General features: G+C 41.1%; 1 protein-coding gene across 1 annotated transcript; it reads right to left on the bottom strand.

The window, feature by feature from the left end:
• Window positions 1-9070: 9070 nt before the first annotated feature.
• Window positions 9071-10787, bottom strand: LOC146504944 (uncharacterized). Its single transcript, XM_085182911.1, has 5 exons — window positions 10178-10787; window positions 10000-10092; window positions 9668-9922; window positions 9459-9551; window positions 9071-9337 (listed from the first exon to the last, which is right to left on the bottom strand). The coding sequence occupies exons 1-5, from the start codon at window positions 10268-10270 to the stop codon at window positions 9164-9166; spliced, it is 708 nt and encodes a 235-aa protein (XP_085039037.1). The 5' UTR covers window positions 10271-10787; the 3' UTR covers window positions 9071-9163.
• Between the last annotated feature and the right edge of the window lie 3279 nt (window positions 10788-14066).

Genomic DNA, 14066 nt, shown 5'->3' with positions numbered 1-14066 from the left:
GGGCGGCCATCTGCTGCGACCGGTTGGGGTGAGAGAAGGAAGACAGGATAAAGACATGCTGTGGAAGAGAGACAGAGATTAATAACAGATATGATTCAATACAGAGAGGTCTGTTAATACATAGTGAGTGAGAAAGGTGACTGGAAAGGAAAAACTCAATGCATCATGGGAATCCCCCGGCAGCCTACATCTATTGCAGCATAACTAAGGGAAGATTCAGGGTCACCTGGTCCAGCCCTAACTATATGCTTTAGCAAAAAGGAAAGTTTTAAGCCTAATCTTAAAAGTAGAGATAGTGTCTGTCTCCCGAATCCAAACTGGAAGCTGGTTCCACAGAAGAGGGGCCTGAAAACTGAAGGCTCTCCCTCCCATTCTACTTTTAAATACTCTAGGAACAACAAGTAGGCCTGCAGAGCGAGAGCGAAGTGCTCTAATAGGGTAATATGGTACTACAAGGTCATTAAGATAAGATGGGGCCTGATTATTTAAGACCTTGTATGTGAGGAGCAGGATTTTGAATTCAATTCTGGATTTAACAGGAAGCCAATGAAGGGAAGCCAAAACAGGAGAAATATGCTCTCTCTTTCTAGTCCCTGTCAGTACTCTTGCTGCAGCATTTTGGATTAACTGAAGGCTTTTCAGTGAGTTTTTTGGACATCCTGATAATAATGAATTGCAGTAGTCCAGCCTGGAAGTAATAAATGCATGAACTAGTTTTTCAGCGTCACTCTGAGACAGGATATTTCTAATTTTAGAGATGTTGCGCAAATGGAAGAACGCAGTCTTACATATTTGTTTAATATGTGCGTTGAAGGACATATCCTGGTCAAAAATGACTCCAAGGTTCCTCACAGTGTTACTGGAGGCCAAGGTAATGCCATCCAGAGTAAGAATCTGGTTAGATACCATATTTCTAAGCTTTTCAGCGCTGAGTACAATGACCTCAGTTTTATCTGAGTTAAGAAGCAGAAAGTTAGCGGCCATCCAAGTCTTTATGTCTTTAAGACATTCCTGCAGTTTAACTAGTTGGTGTGTGTTATCTGGCTTTATGGACAGATAGAGCTGGGTGTCATCTGCATAGCAGTGAAAATGTATGCTATGTCTTCTAATGATGCTGCCTAGGGGAAGCATGTATAATGTAAACAGAATTGGTCCTAGCACTGAACCCTGTGGAACTCCATAATTAACCTCAGTGTGTGAAGAGGAGTCTCCATTTACATGCACAAATTGGAGTCTATTAGATAGATATGATACAAACCACTGCAGTGCAATACCTGTAATACCTACAGCATGTTCTAATCGCTCTAACAGGATATTATGGTCAACAGTATCGAATGCTGCACTAAGGTCAAGAAGGACAAGCACAGAGATGAGTCAACTGTCAGAGGCCATAAGAAGATCATTTGTAACCTTCACTAAAGCTGTTTCTGTGCTGTGATGAACTCTGAAACCTGACTGAAACTCTTCAAATAAACCATTCCTCTGCAGATGATCTGTTAGCTGTTTGACAACTACTCTTTCAAGGATTTTTGATATGAAAGGAAGGTTGGAGATTGGCCTATAATTAGCTAAGACTGCTGGGTCTAGAGATGGCTTTTTGAGTAAAGGTTTAACTGCAGCCACCTTGAAGGCCTGTGGTACATAGCCGATTATTAGAGATAGGTTGATCATATATAAGATCGAAGAATTAATCAATGGCAGGACTTCTTTGAGCAGTTTTGTAGGAATGGGGTCTAAAAGACACGTTGATGGTTTGGAGGAAGTAATTATTGAAGTTAACTCAGAAAGATCGATTGGAGAAAAAGAGTCTAACTTAACATCAATGGAACTAAGAGTAGCTGTAAATAATATTACATCTGTGGGATGATTATTGGTAATTTTTTCTCTAATGATAAAAATTTTATTTGTGAAGAAGTTCATGAAGTCATCACTAGTTAACGTTAAAGGGATGGTTGGCTCAAAAGAGCTCTGACTTTTTGTCAGCCTGGCTACAGTGCTGAAGAGAAACCTGGGGTTGTTCTTATTTTCTTCAATCAGTGATGAGTAGTAAGCTGTTCTGGCTTTGCGGAGGGCTTTCTTATAAAGCAACAAACTATTTCTCCAGGCTAAATGATGATCCTCTAAATTTGTGACACGCCATTTCCTCTCCAGATTACGAGTCATCTGCTTTAGGGTACGTGTTTGAGAATTATACCACGGGGTCAGGTACTTCTGATTAGAGACCTTAGTTTTCACTGGAGCTACAGTATCCAGAGTCGTACGTAGTGAGGAGGTGAAATTATTAACAAGATAATCGACCTCTGTTGGGGTAGCGTTCAGATAGCTGCTCTGCTCTGTGTTGGTACAGGGCATTGACGATGATAACAGTGGCTGGATTATATTCTTAAACTTAGTTACAGCGCTTTCAGAAAGACATCTACTTTGATAAAGTCCACTCTCCACTGCTGCGTAATCAATTATTGTAAATGTAAATGTTATCAAGAAATGATCAGACAGGAGAGGGTTTTCAGGAAACACTGTTAAATGTTCAGTTTCTATGCCATATGTTAAAACAAGATCTAGAGTGTGATTAAAGTGGTGGGTGGGTTCTTTTATATTTTGAGAGAAACCAATTGAGTCTAACAACAGATTAAATGCCATGTTGAGGCTGTCATTTTTAGCATCAACATGGATGTTAAAATCACCCACAATAATTATTTTATCTGAGCTCAGAACTAAATTAGATATAAAGTCTGAGAAATCAGACAGAAACTCTGTGTAAGGCCCAGGTGGACAATAGATGATAACAAGTAAGACTGGTTTCTGAGTTTCACAGCTGGGGTGGACAATGTTAAGCATCAGGCTTTCAAATGAATCAAAAGTCTGTCTTGGTCTTTCATTAATTAATAGACTGGTGTGAAAAATTGCTGCCACACCGCCCCCTCGACCTGTGCTTCGAGATTTCTGGTAGTTAGAATGACTCGGGGGTGTTGATTCATTTAAACTAACATAATCATCCTGCTGCAACCAGGTTTCTGTAAGGCAGAGTAAATCAATTTGTTGATCAATTATTAAGTCATGTACTAACAGAGACTTGGAGGAGAGAGACCTAATATTTAATAATCCACATTTCACTGTTTTACTCTTTGGTTCAGATGTGGATACTGTATTGTTCTTTCTTTGTAAATGTTTAAGTTGTTTGTTGCTGGTTTTTAGTTTGTTTTTTGTCTTTTTGGAAGCAGACACAGTCTCTATGGAGATGGGTTTTTGGGGGGGGTAGCAGGAGGAGAGAAGCTGCAGAGAGGCGTGTAAGACTGCAACTCTGCTTCCTGGTCCCAACTCTGGATAGTCATGTTTTGAGGGGTTTAATAAATTTGTCGATATTTCTAGAAATGAGAGCTGCTCCATCCAAAGTGGGATGGATGCCATCTCTCCTAACAAGACCAGGTTTCCTCCAGAAGGTTTGCCAATTATCTATGAAGCCCACATCATTTCTGGGACACCACTCAGACAGCCAGCAATTTAAGGAGAACATGCGGCTAAACATGTCACTCCTGGTCTGATTGGGGAGGGGACCAGAGAAAACTACAGAGTCCGACATTGTTTTGGCAAAGTTACACACGATTCAATATTGATTTTAGTGACCTCCGATTGGCGTAACCGGGTGTCATTACTGCCGACGTGAATTATGATTTTACTGAATTTACGTTTACTCTTAGCCAGCAGTTTTAAATTTCCTTCAATGTCGCCTGCTCTGGCCCCTGGAAGACAATTGACTATGGTTGCCGGTGTCTCTAGCTTCACATGTCTGAGAACAGAATCACCAATTACCAGAGTTTGACCCCCAGCGGGTGTGTCACCGAGTGGGGAAAAACGGTTAGACACATGAACGGGTTGGTGGTGTACCTGGGGCTTCTGTTTAGGACTACGCTTCCTCCTCACCGTTACCCAGCCGCCTTCTTTCCGCAGCTGCTTGGGATTTGCCGGGGAACAGCTAGCGGGGCCTACGCTATCTTCGGCTGCACCAGCTACAGGGGCCTGGCTAGCTAAGGGTGAGAGCAGGGTGCAAAGCCGAGTCTCCAGATCAGTAATCCTGGCCTCCAGAGCTGCAAATATGCTACATTTGTTACAGATATCATTACTGCTAAAGGAGGCCGAGGAGTAACTAAACATCTGACACAATGAGCAAGAAAGTGCAGAAGGGACAGGTGAAGTAGCCATGGTGCTAACGGGTCGGCTACGAGCTAAGTTAGCGAAACAGTACAGAGACAGTGAGTGAATACTTTGGCTATAAATTAGGTAGTGAGTATACAGAAAGTGTGCTTCGGATGAAGCACGTGAAGATTATACTGTGAAAAAAAGAATGTATTTAAAAGTTGTTAATTAAACTGCTAAGCAAATAAGCTACTCAGAAACACCACTGTGTTTGAGCAGGAACAGGAAGCGATACTATACCACAGAGCGAGCGAACACCAAGTCGCTCGCTCTGTAATAACAATCTGATTATTTCATATCACCATTTCTACATGTATTTATTACAGGAAGTCACGATATACTGAACTCTCAGACAGTCGATTCGGTTCATCTGTAATGTTTTTAGAGGGAGAAACATTTCCTCTCTCATCCAAGTGACTTCTTCTGACTGCAAGCTTCATCAACCTGTCTCAACCCCAACCTAACAGAAACTAGCACCACTGACTAGCATTGGGCCATGAGGTCAGTTTAATGATCAATAATATGAAAACTGTCACGACCATTGATCAAACATCATGAGTGCCTTACAGAGAGAGTTGGAAAATGGCTGCATATGTACACTTGGGCGCCCTCCTCAGTTCAGAAGTGTGTGTTTCCTTTTTTCATGTAAATCAGGGGTGTCGAACTCCAGAACATCAAGACAAGTTGAGGAGGTAATTTAGCCATTTGAATCAGCTGTGTTGGATCAAGGACACATCTAAAACCCCCAGGACACTGGCCCTCGAGGCCTGGAGTTCGACACCTGTGATGTAAATGGTCTCACTGACGTCCTGCTCAAACCAGCGTTCCTCCCTGTCTAGGATGTGTACATCCTCATCACTGAACAAGTGCCCACTGGCCTGTAGGTGTAACAGACTGTGGAGTCCTGACCCAACGAGGCAGTTCTGTGTTGTGCCATCCACTTAGCCGGAGGTTGTTTGGTTTCCAGGATTTAGAAATCACAGGTCCTCCTGGCTCTTCACCGCATGCATTATAATCTGCTTGTGCCGGGGGATCGATCCTTGGGGTGGACCAGTTTATAATGTTTTAATTAGAGGTTTGAAAGCCTGTCTACTGGGGATTAATAACACTAGAAATAATTCCTTGCTGCAGAAAATTTGCATCAAACTACATCTAAGTCTTCTTAACTCATAAACAGAATTTCTGGTCTACTACAGGGTCTTTACAGGGACAAATAAGCGACCGTACAGGTACAAAGATGCATGTCTTACTGCATAAATATGCACAACACAAAAGCAGAGACAAAAGAAAGCTGTTGCACAGAGTCAGCAAATGTCTGGAAATTCCCTGCTCAGGTATGACAGGGTATTTGTGCAAGAACACCTCAACTGTGTCATGAAAAGGTTTTCAAAGATGCTAATTATTGATTGTTGACACTGATTAACCAGATTACCTGCAGACACTTGAAAAGGCAGAAATTTCATTTGAGTCCCCAAAACACCACACTACAAATGTTCTAACATCTATATTCCCACATGCCCTGAAAGTAGTCCACAGTTCCTCATAAAGTAAATATTTAACTTCAAGAAGTCTCAGATATCAGCGTGCATTCAGTGTTCTGCAGACAAATTACCTCATTACAGCAAGTGGAGAGAATGATTGGAAGATAGAGAGGATAATCGCAAAGGGAGGGGATAAGCTGGTTCACAAGTTCTCTCAGTGCATGACTTGTTGCCTTAATTATAAATAGATATCAAAGAGCATATGGTTCTATTTATGTTTTCGTCTTTGTCTGGAATGGCTGTTTTTGTTTCCTTGGCATCCATGCGTGTATAAGCAATCAAATCTCTGGGCTTAGTGACTCACCTAATGTCTCTTTCCTCTTTCTGGGTGCACAACTCTAAGTGGCTGTAGTCTCTCAGTCAGCAAATGGGCTGATTGTTATCCTCCTGCAAGATGATCTGCCACATCTGGCATAACCTGACTCGAAGAAAACAAAACAAAACAAAAAAACCAGGAGAATGAAGAAAAACTTTATCGTATTTGAGAGTGTAATAAAGGATAATACATCCATCTACTCATGATACATATTGTACTTTATGGTTCACATAAAATGAACATGTGTCACAGTTGATACTTTACCAACAAATTAACCATCTGTTCTGATATACAATACACAAGCTAGTCACTGTTATTCCTGCCTCTTGATTCCCGGGAACTGACTGTTGTATTCCATCATCAGCACAGGGATGTACCAGAAGTCACTTCCCTAAACAAAAAAACACAGAGGCAACCCGATGTCACACAACTCAACAACAACTCACTGTTGTTGCTATTTTGACTTTGTGGATTATAAAGAAGATCTGATTGAAGTTCAGCTTTAGTTTAATGGGTTTTAACAAAAATAAAATGTCAAAATTCTTTTTTTTACTTGGATGAAAATCCCTTGCAGCTGAAGATTGCAATACCTTAAGCTGCAGCTTGTTTGTGAGTCTTTTCGTTGACTGAAAAGTATAAAAGTGGGTTTTTTTCCATTTTTAATAAAACAAAGAGTGGAAATACCTCCAACACAAACATTTGACAACCCAGCATGCAATTCATTTGCACAAATGTAATGTCTTTGATATGCTGCTCAGAGATGGTCGTGACTCTCAAATCGGAGCCAATGATAACTCTTCCTCTATGCTGTTGCATGCTGGGGCGGCAGGTTGGGTGTTGCAGATGCCAACGGTCACAGGAGCACGCTCAGTGAGAGACTGAGATTACACAAATGCACCACAGAACGACACAGGAAGTCATCCATGCCTGTACAACTCCTCCATCTAATGCACAGTACACAGAGCAATAGTTACTTTTGCACATGCTCTACAGTGAAATTAAGAAATAATAAAGTTTGACAGGTTAGAGTAAAATGTCAGTCATATATATCTCATCTCTGTAATATTCTGGATATTTATAATTGAGCTATTTATATATATCACAGCTATTTCTTATATATTGTAAACTTTGTAATATATTGTATTATTTAATTTAGTTCAGTCTGTTACTATTCTAATTGTCTTGGATTATAAAGATTCAGATTCTCTCCCCTGTGGAACAGAAACTAAATTAGAGTTCCTAGGCTCATTTAAACCTAGGTGGCATTGTTGCAAGGTAGCCAGAATTCTGTCACTAGTGGGCCATTGTTTTGTAAGCTTTCTGTTTACTCAGATCAGTGACTGCCAACTTCCCCCTCACGCCACATCAATCATTAACCCCAGTTTTACAGCAGGACCCAAGTTTTCCCAGCACAGCACTGACTCCGCTGGTTTGTGTTGTTCCCGCGGTGCATCCTGGTACCAGGCAGTCGCCACCTACACACAGGCTCATGCACCGAGGCATGTATGTCATGTAAAAGAGGACGTGATTCATCCGACCAGGACACCTTCTTCTATCCGGTCGTTCAGTCTGACGTCACTAGCCGTGTCTGGGCCTAAACTCCGCTGCAGGTCCATATATCAAACTATCACTATGGCATTACTGCAAGTTGAAAAACTGTCTAAAGTCTTTCATCTTTAATAAAATGATCAGCGTTCTGCTCTACCAGGTGTAACAATCAATTGTTACACCTGGTAGAGCAGAACGCTGAAACTCAAGTTTAACATCCAGGCATCCATGAAAACGGAATTTATGACATTTAACGGAGTTAGAAGTTAGCAGGAAGTTAGCTCGCTAGCATCTATCTAAATACAATATAGCATGTCCTGACTGTGGTTTTGGAAACAAATTAAAACGTACAGCTCTGTTATCACTTCCAACATAAATGAAGACAGAAAACTAAACAGCAGTGACGTTTGTAGGGTTACTGAAGTTGGGCTAGGTGGTATATAATGATGTGCTACGTGACCGCTAGCGACACAGCTATGTTAGCATAATATAAACAAGCTAACTTTTTTCCACTCGATAAAAGTTAACGTGAGTGTTCTCGGTGGTCAGGAACAAATGTAATCACATGGCAGGATGCTGTAAAAGGACCAAACTTCAGCCAGGAGAACAACTGAGATAAGCCATCCACAATACGAGGTTAGTCATTCATATACTGCTGCATGGGCTGGGCTGTAGTTACATCCTAAGGTTTTAAAAACTGAGCTTAAATAAATGATTAGCAGTAATAAAAGCCGAGGGAGGTCAACAGTGATCACTGACTGTTTTAGGAGCTTTTTGAGATTAAATAGAAGAAAATACAAAACATTAAACATGTTAACAACACAAAAGCCATATTAAACGCAGACTACTTTAAGTAGTCTTTACTTTACTTTAAGTAGGATTCGTCACGTCATCACTTAACGACCGGATTGCTCTGTGGTCCAGTTCTGATGGTCAAGTGCCCATTGTTGGTGCTCATAGTGGTGGATAGGGGTCAGCATGGGCAGCCTGACTGGTCTGCAGCTATGCAGCCCAGTACACAGCAAACTGTGATGTTCTGTGTATTCTGAAACCTTTCTACCAGAACCAGCATTAATGTTTTCTGTAATTTGAGCTACACTAGTTCATCTGTTGGATTGGACCTCACAGCCAAGCCTTCACTCCCCACATGCATCAGTGAGCACTAGCCGCCTATGGCCCTGTTCTAAGTTCACCATACTGACAACTGCAGACCAGGAACACCCCACAAGAACTGGAGATCTGGAGATACCCAAAGCTGACCCAGCCATCACATTTTGGACCTTGTGCTTTTTACTGACTCTAGCACAGCATCTTTGAGGAAGAAATGGCCACTTGCTCTCTAATATATCCCACTCAGGTTCCATGATCACTGTGCATGTTGGTTTTGTTATTGTTTCCCATCTTTTAAGCTCCTGTTTTCTCTGGTTTTAATCGAGTAACACATGTAATGCAGAAATAATGGGTCCAGCTCTACAGCAGCATTTACGTTTATTATTATACTGAAGTTGGGTTCTTGCTGCTTTTGTGTTGATCTGTATGTGTAACAGCATGCAGAGGTCACAGGTCACCGAGAGCAGAGCACGGTGCCGGCTGCTGGTATCTTCACTGTGGGGCACCTCCGTCTTCCACGAGGTGAAAAGATAAAGCGGAGGTGGTGAAGGGCACTGTTTAACAAATCCCTGAGGCTCAAGGCACTGGAGAAGTCCGGCAAGACCACACAGGCTTTTCTCTTAAATATCTGCACGGTCATAATACAGAGCATAGATGTTAAAACAATAGAAACAGTATTTAAAACTTTCAGTGCTCTGTACATATGCATTTCTCTGAATCAGTGCTTTTAAATGCTGGAGAGTAAGCACCTTTACATTAATGGTGGTCGGAGGGAGGAGGCTGAGCAGCAGGTCTGTTTCATACCAAGATCGTGGGAGGTTATCAATTTCAATAGACACAGTCTGACAAGAGAAAAACAAAAGATTTCATAAAATTATCAAAACATCCATCATCACCCATAAAAAAACAAACCTTAAGATTTTTTTTCTTTTTTGTGGGAGTCCAAATGTTTCATTACCTGTCTGTAAGCTGGAAACAGTGGTTCCCACAGAGTGGGACGTCTGTGCAGTGGGCGGTAACTACAGCTGCCTGGTGGTGCTCGATGGGGACGTTTGGATCTTTTATCCTTGGGGCCCTCTCTGACCTCCCTGATGCCTACTTGAGCTACAAAGAAGACTTTGGTGCTGCTCTTCATTTCCCTCAAAGCCACGGCAGCTTCATCGGCACTGCGGTAATGCACCATCCCGTATCTGTGATTGTTTTTCACAATCGTCTGAAGTACGAGAGGAAAATCGTGAAGCAAATTAAAGTGAATTTTGCATTTCTAAAGCACGTTTGTAAGACAGTTACCTGAACACAGATGACACATCCAAAAGGTGAGAACATGCTGAGCAGATCCTTGGCAGTAACAGCTTGGTCAGAATTCAGATAGACTTTCATTTTCTGTCAGAGTAAAGCACAGAGTCAGACAGCAAAGCACAGAGCTGTTGACCTGTTGTGATCCTCAGAAAGCAGAAGGGAAACGTACATTGGTCCACTCAACATTTCTCCAGTCTGAAGGAACCGTCTGTTTGGAAACCTCACTGGGTGTATAGCAGTTTTCATATCTGATGGCGTCCATTGCAATTATGCATCAAAAACTTAACTGTAATTTCAGAATACAGCTTTTAAGTGCAGATTTGGTCACATGTCAACTGAAGAAAAACAAAAACAAATTTGTAAAATAAGCTGAGTTGTAACCAAGTGTAGGCCTGTGACAGAAATCCTAAAAGTAAGACACCGTTACAGCTTTGAAAATAAATTCAGTTTGATTCAAACCAGTTTGTTTCCTAGCAACATGATGCAAATCTGCACTATACAGCAGAACTAACTTAATTTTGGCATTCAGACCCCATTCATATTTTAAATAATATTTCATGTTGTGAAATAGAAAACATGGACTCACACGTCCAGGGCGAGTGATGAGTTTTGTTTAACTATTTAACAGCAATTCTGGACTCAAGTGACTCGTGAATGTAAAAATGCCTTACTGTTACTTAAAGTCATGACATGAAAAGAAAAGTGGTTTTCACATATTTGACTGTAGACATACAAAGTACAGCCGGGAATGAATGCCTTTTGTTTGTTGTTGTTGTTGTTTGCAGAAAGGTGGCTGTCAGAACAGTATGATTTGTGTCCTTGGAAATCTTCTTTTTCCAACGTTTTAATTTGCAGCTACGCACCGAGGCTGCTGTCACTTTAAATTCTCTTTTTGCTGGTTTTTATTGTTGTTTTCATATCTAAACACCAGGAGAAAGATCATATCTGTGTTCTCATTAGGATTGGGATTTGTGTAGGTTTAGCCAATGGCCTATAAGTTTACTTTGTTAAATGCTAGTTATGACACAGTGTGTTTCACTTCTCTTATGGAGAAATGTGAAAGTAATGTCATGAGTACTGTAATGAATTACTTTCTCCTTGGAGTAGGTACTTAACATAGGTACTTAACATACTTTTTAGTAACAACAACAACACTGATAAGAGCAGAAACAGCTCCAATGTGCACAGACAACATCCACAGCAAGCAATTAATTTGCATGAATGCCTGATATACTGCTCAGTGACGACGGTGACTCTGAGAGTGGAGCCAATGAGAACCCGGTGAACTGATAAGGAATCAGGACGGCTGAATTCTTATCAGTTCCCATCTCTGCTGAAATACATTTCCTATAGGTAAACAATGACATAACTGAAAACAATTCCTGTTTTGAGAGATCATTGAGCTCAGCCGTTAAAAAATAGAAAAATATGTTTTTACTGTTGGTATTTCACAAAATGACAGAAAAAACCTTTCTTGTGAATTAGCTGACGAGCTCTGTTTGTTGTTTTGTTTTTAAAAAAATTACAGGATAAAGTCCAAGTAAGCTGAGAGTACTTTCTGTAAGTCTACAGATTTATTTCTGATCGTGTGATGTTTACTTTCCTGTTCAGTGGTTCCTTCCGGTTCATGTTCCTCAGAGAGGTGCTACATTAACACAAGGCCCCCTAACACTGAATGTCTGTTCTAAATGCTGCTTTGGTTTATCTATAACAGCATGTCTTAACTGTGATGGTCATATCAGTGCAACATGTAACTCCATTAGGACTGCTTATCTCTATGTTACCATGGAAACAAAGGTGACTTGACGCAGGAGGCTAAGTGTAGCAGATGAGAGAGCGGAAAACTGTGGTGATATGAAACAGATCACAGAGATGAGGGGCAAGGTTATGAATACACTTAAACGTGAGAACTAATATTTTAAAGTTTATCCTGGGCAACCAGTGAAGCTGTTGAAGAAGTGGGGTGATATAGTCTCTAAAGCAGGGGTGTCGAACTCGAGGGCCGGTGCCCTGCAGGTTTTAGATCTCACAATGGGTCAACACACCTGAATCACATGATTAGTTCATTACCAGGCCTCTGGAGAACATCAAGACATGTTGAGGAGGTAATTTAGCCATTTAAATCAGCGGCGTTGGATCAAGGACACATCTAAAACCTCCAGGACACCGGCCCTTGAGGCCTGGAGTTTGACACCTGTGCTCTAAAGGGAGTACGAGTTATGACCAGAGCTGCAGAATTCTGAAGAAGTTGAAGTTTATGGAGGGACTTACTGGGGAGACCAAATAGGAGGGAGTTGCAATAATCGATTCGGGAAGTAATAAGACTATGGACAAGGATGGCAACAGCACGGGGAGTAAGGAAGGGACAAAGTCGGTTAATGTTACGTAAGTGAAAGTATGCAGACCGGGTTATGTAATTAATGTGAGGCTGAAATGAGAGAGTATTGTCAAGTATGACACCCAAACTCTTTACCTGCGGGGATGGAAGGATGGGGAAATTTTCAATATTAATGGGGAAACTGTGAGATTTGGTTAAGGTAGAGGGTGTGCCAACGACACACGCCAACTGTTAAGTTTGAGAAAATTGGAGGAGAACCAAGATCTGATCTCCATAAGACAGTTCAAGAGGGAGGTAGGTGGAAGGGATAAATTAAGTTTGGAGGAAATATAGAGCTGGGAGCATGTAGATAATGAATAAAAGAGGCCCTAATACTGAACCCTGGGGCACACCAGCAGAAACAGGATAGATACTTAATTAAATTGGATAAACTGAGTGTGGTCTGAGAGATATGAGGTGAACCAGGCAAGGGGGGTGTGACTAATGCCAATGGATGCTAATCTGTTCAGGAGGATATTATTAGAAACTGTGTCAAATGCGGCACTAAGATCAAGAAGGATGAGAATGGTTAAAAGACCAGAATCAGCTGCCATCAGAAGGTCATTTGTAATCTTTAACAAAGCAGTTTTTGTACTATGAATGGGGTGGAAACCAGACTGAAATTGTTTGTAGAGATTATGGTCATTGAGGTATGAGTGAAGCTGGGAGGCAACAACTTTCTCAAGGATTTTCAAAATAAAGGGGAGGTTTGATATAGGGTGGAGGTTATCAGAATTATTGGGATCTGCACCCGGCTTTTTGAGAATTGGAGTGACAGGAGCAGTTTTCAGGGATGGAGGAATAATTCCAGTGTTAAAGGAAGAGTGGATAATACTAGTTATGAGAGGAGCCAGTGAGGGAAGACAAGCTTTAACTAACACAGTGGAAAGAGGGTCAAGCTGACAAGTGGAGGATTTTGATTTTTGAATAAGATTTGATACATCAGCTATGGAGGGAAGAGTAAAAATGAAAATAACTGGGAGGAAGACAGTGAGGAAAACAGAAAGTCTACTTCACAGTTTATGAGTGAAAAACTATATAAGAGAGTTGCAAAAGTCAGCAGAGTCCTATGAGAGGGGAATGAGTCCGGAGGTTTTGTAATTTTACTAAACAATGAAAAGGGAGACCTGGAGTTACCTTTACTAGAGCTGATTAAACCAGAGTAGTATGCAGATTTGGCTGAAGCAATGCAGATATGATCGTTATACATTTCTTTGTGTATGGTGAGTCCAGTTTTCTTGAACAGATGTTCCATTTGGCGTCCTTTAGCTTTGCGATGGCGCAGGTTAAGAGTAAACCATGGTGCTGAACGGGAAAATGAGACGACAGTTTGGTGTTTAAGTGGAGCAAATATGTTAAGAAGGTTGTGGAGGTTGACATTATAGTGAGAAACAAGTTCATCTGGGGATGAGGTGCTGTGAACAAATGGAAAATCATAAATGGCAGATGAAAGATCAGCAGGGTTAATATTATTAATTTTCCTAAATGTGATGTCACGGGGAGTACAGGTTTTTGAGGCTGTTGTATTTACAGTAAAAGAAATAAACGTATGATCAGATTGGAAACAAATGGGCTTTACAGCGAGTGGAGGTAACGCCAGAGTAGCAGACCAAATCCAAGATATGACCTTTAGAATTAGTAGAAAATTTCATGTATTGTAGAAGCCCATACCTTTCCAGAC

This window comes from Neolamprologus multifasciatus, chromosome 13, assembly GCF_963576455.1.
Source record: "Neolamprologus multifasciatus chromosome 13, fNeoMul1.2, whole genome shotgun sequence".
Lineage (NCBI taxonomy): Eukaryota > Metazoa > Chordata > Actinopteri > Cichliformes > Cichlidae > Neolamprologus > Neolamprologus multifasciatus.
This window is presented reverse-complemented; position numbering and strand designations above follow the sequence as displayed.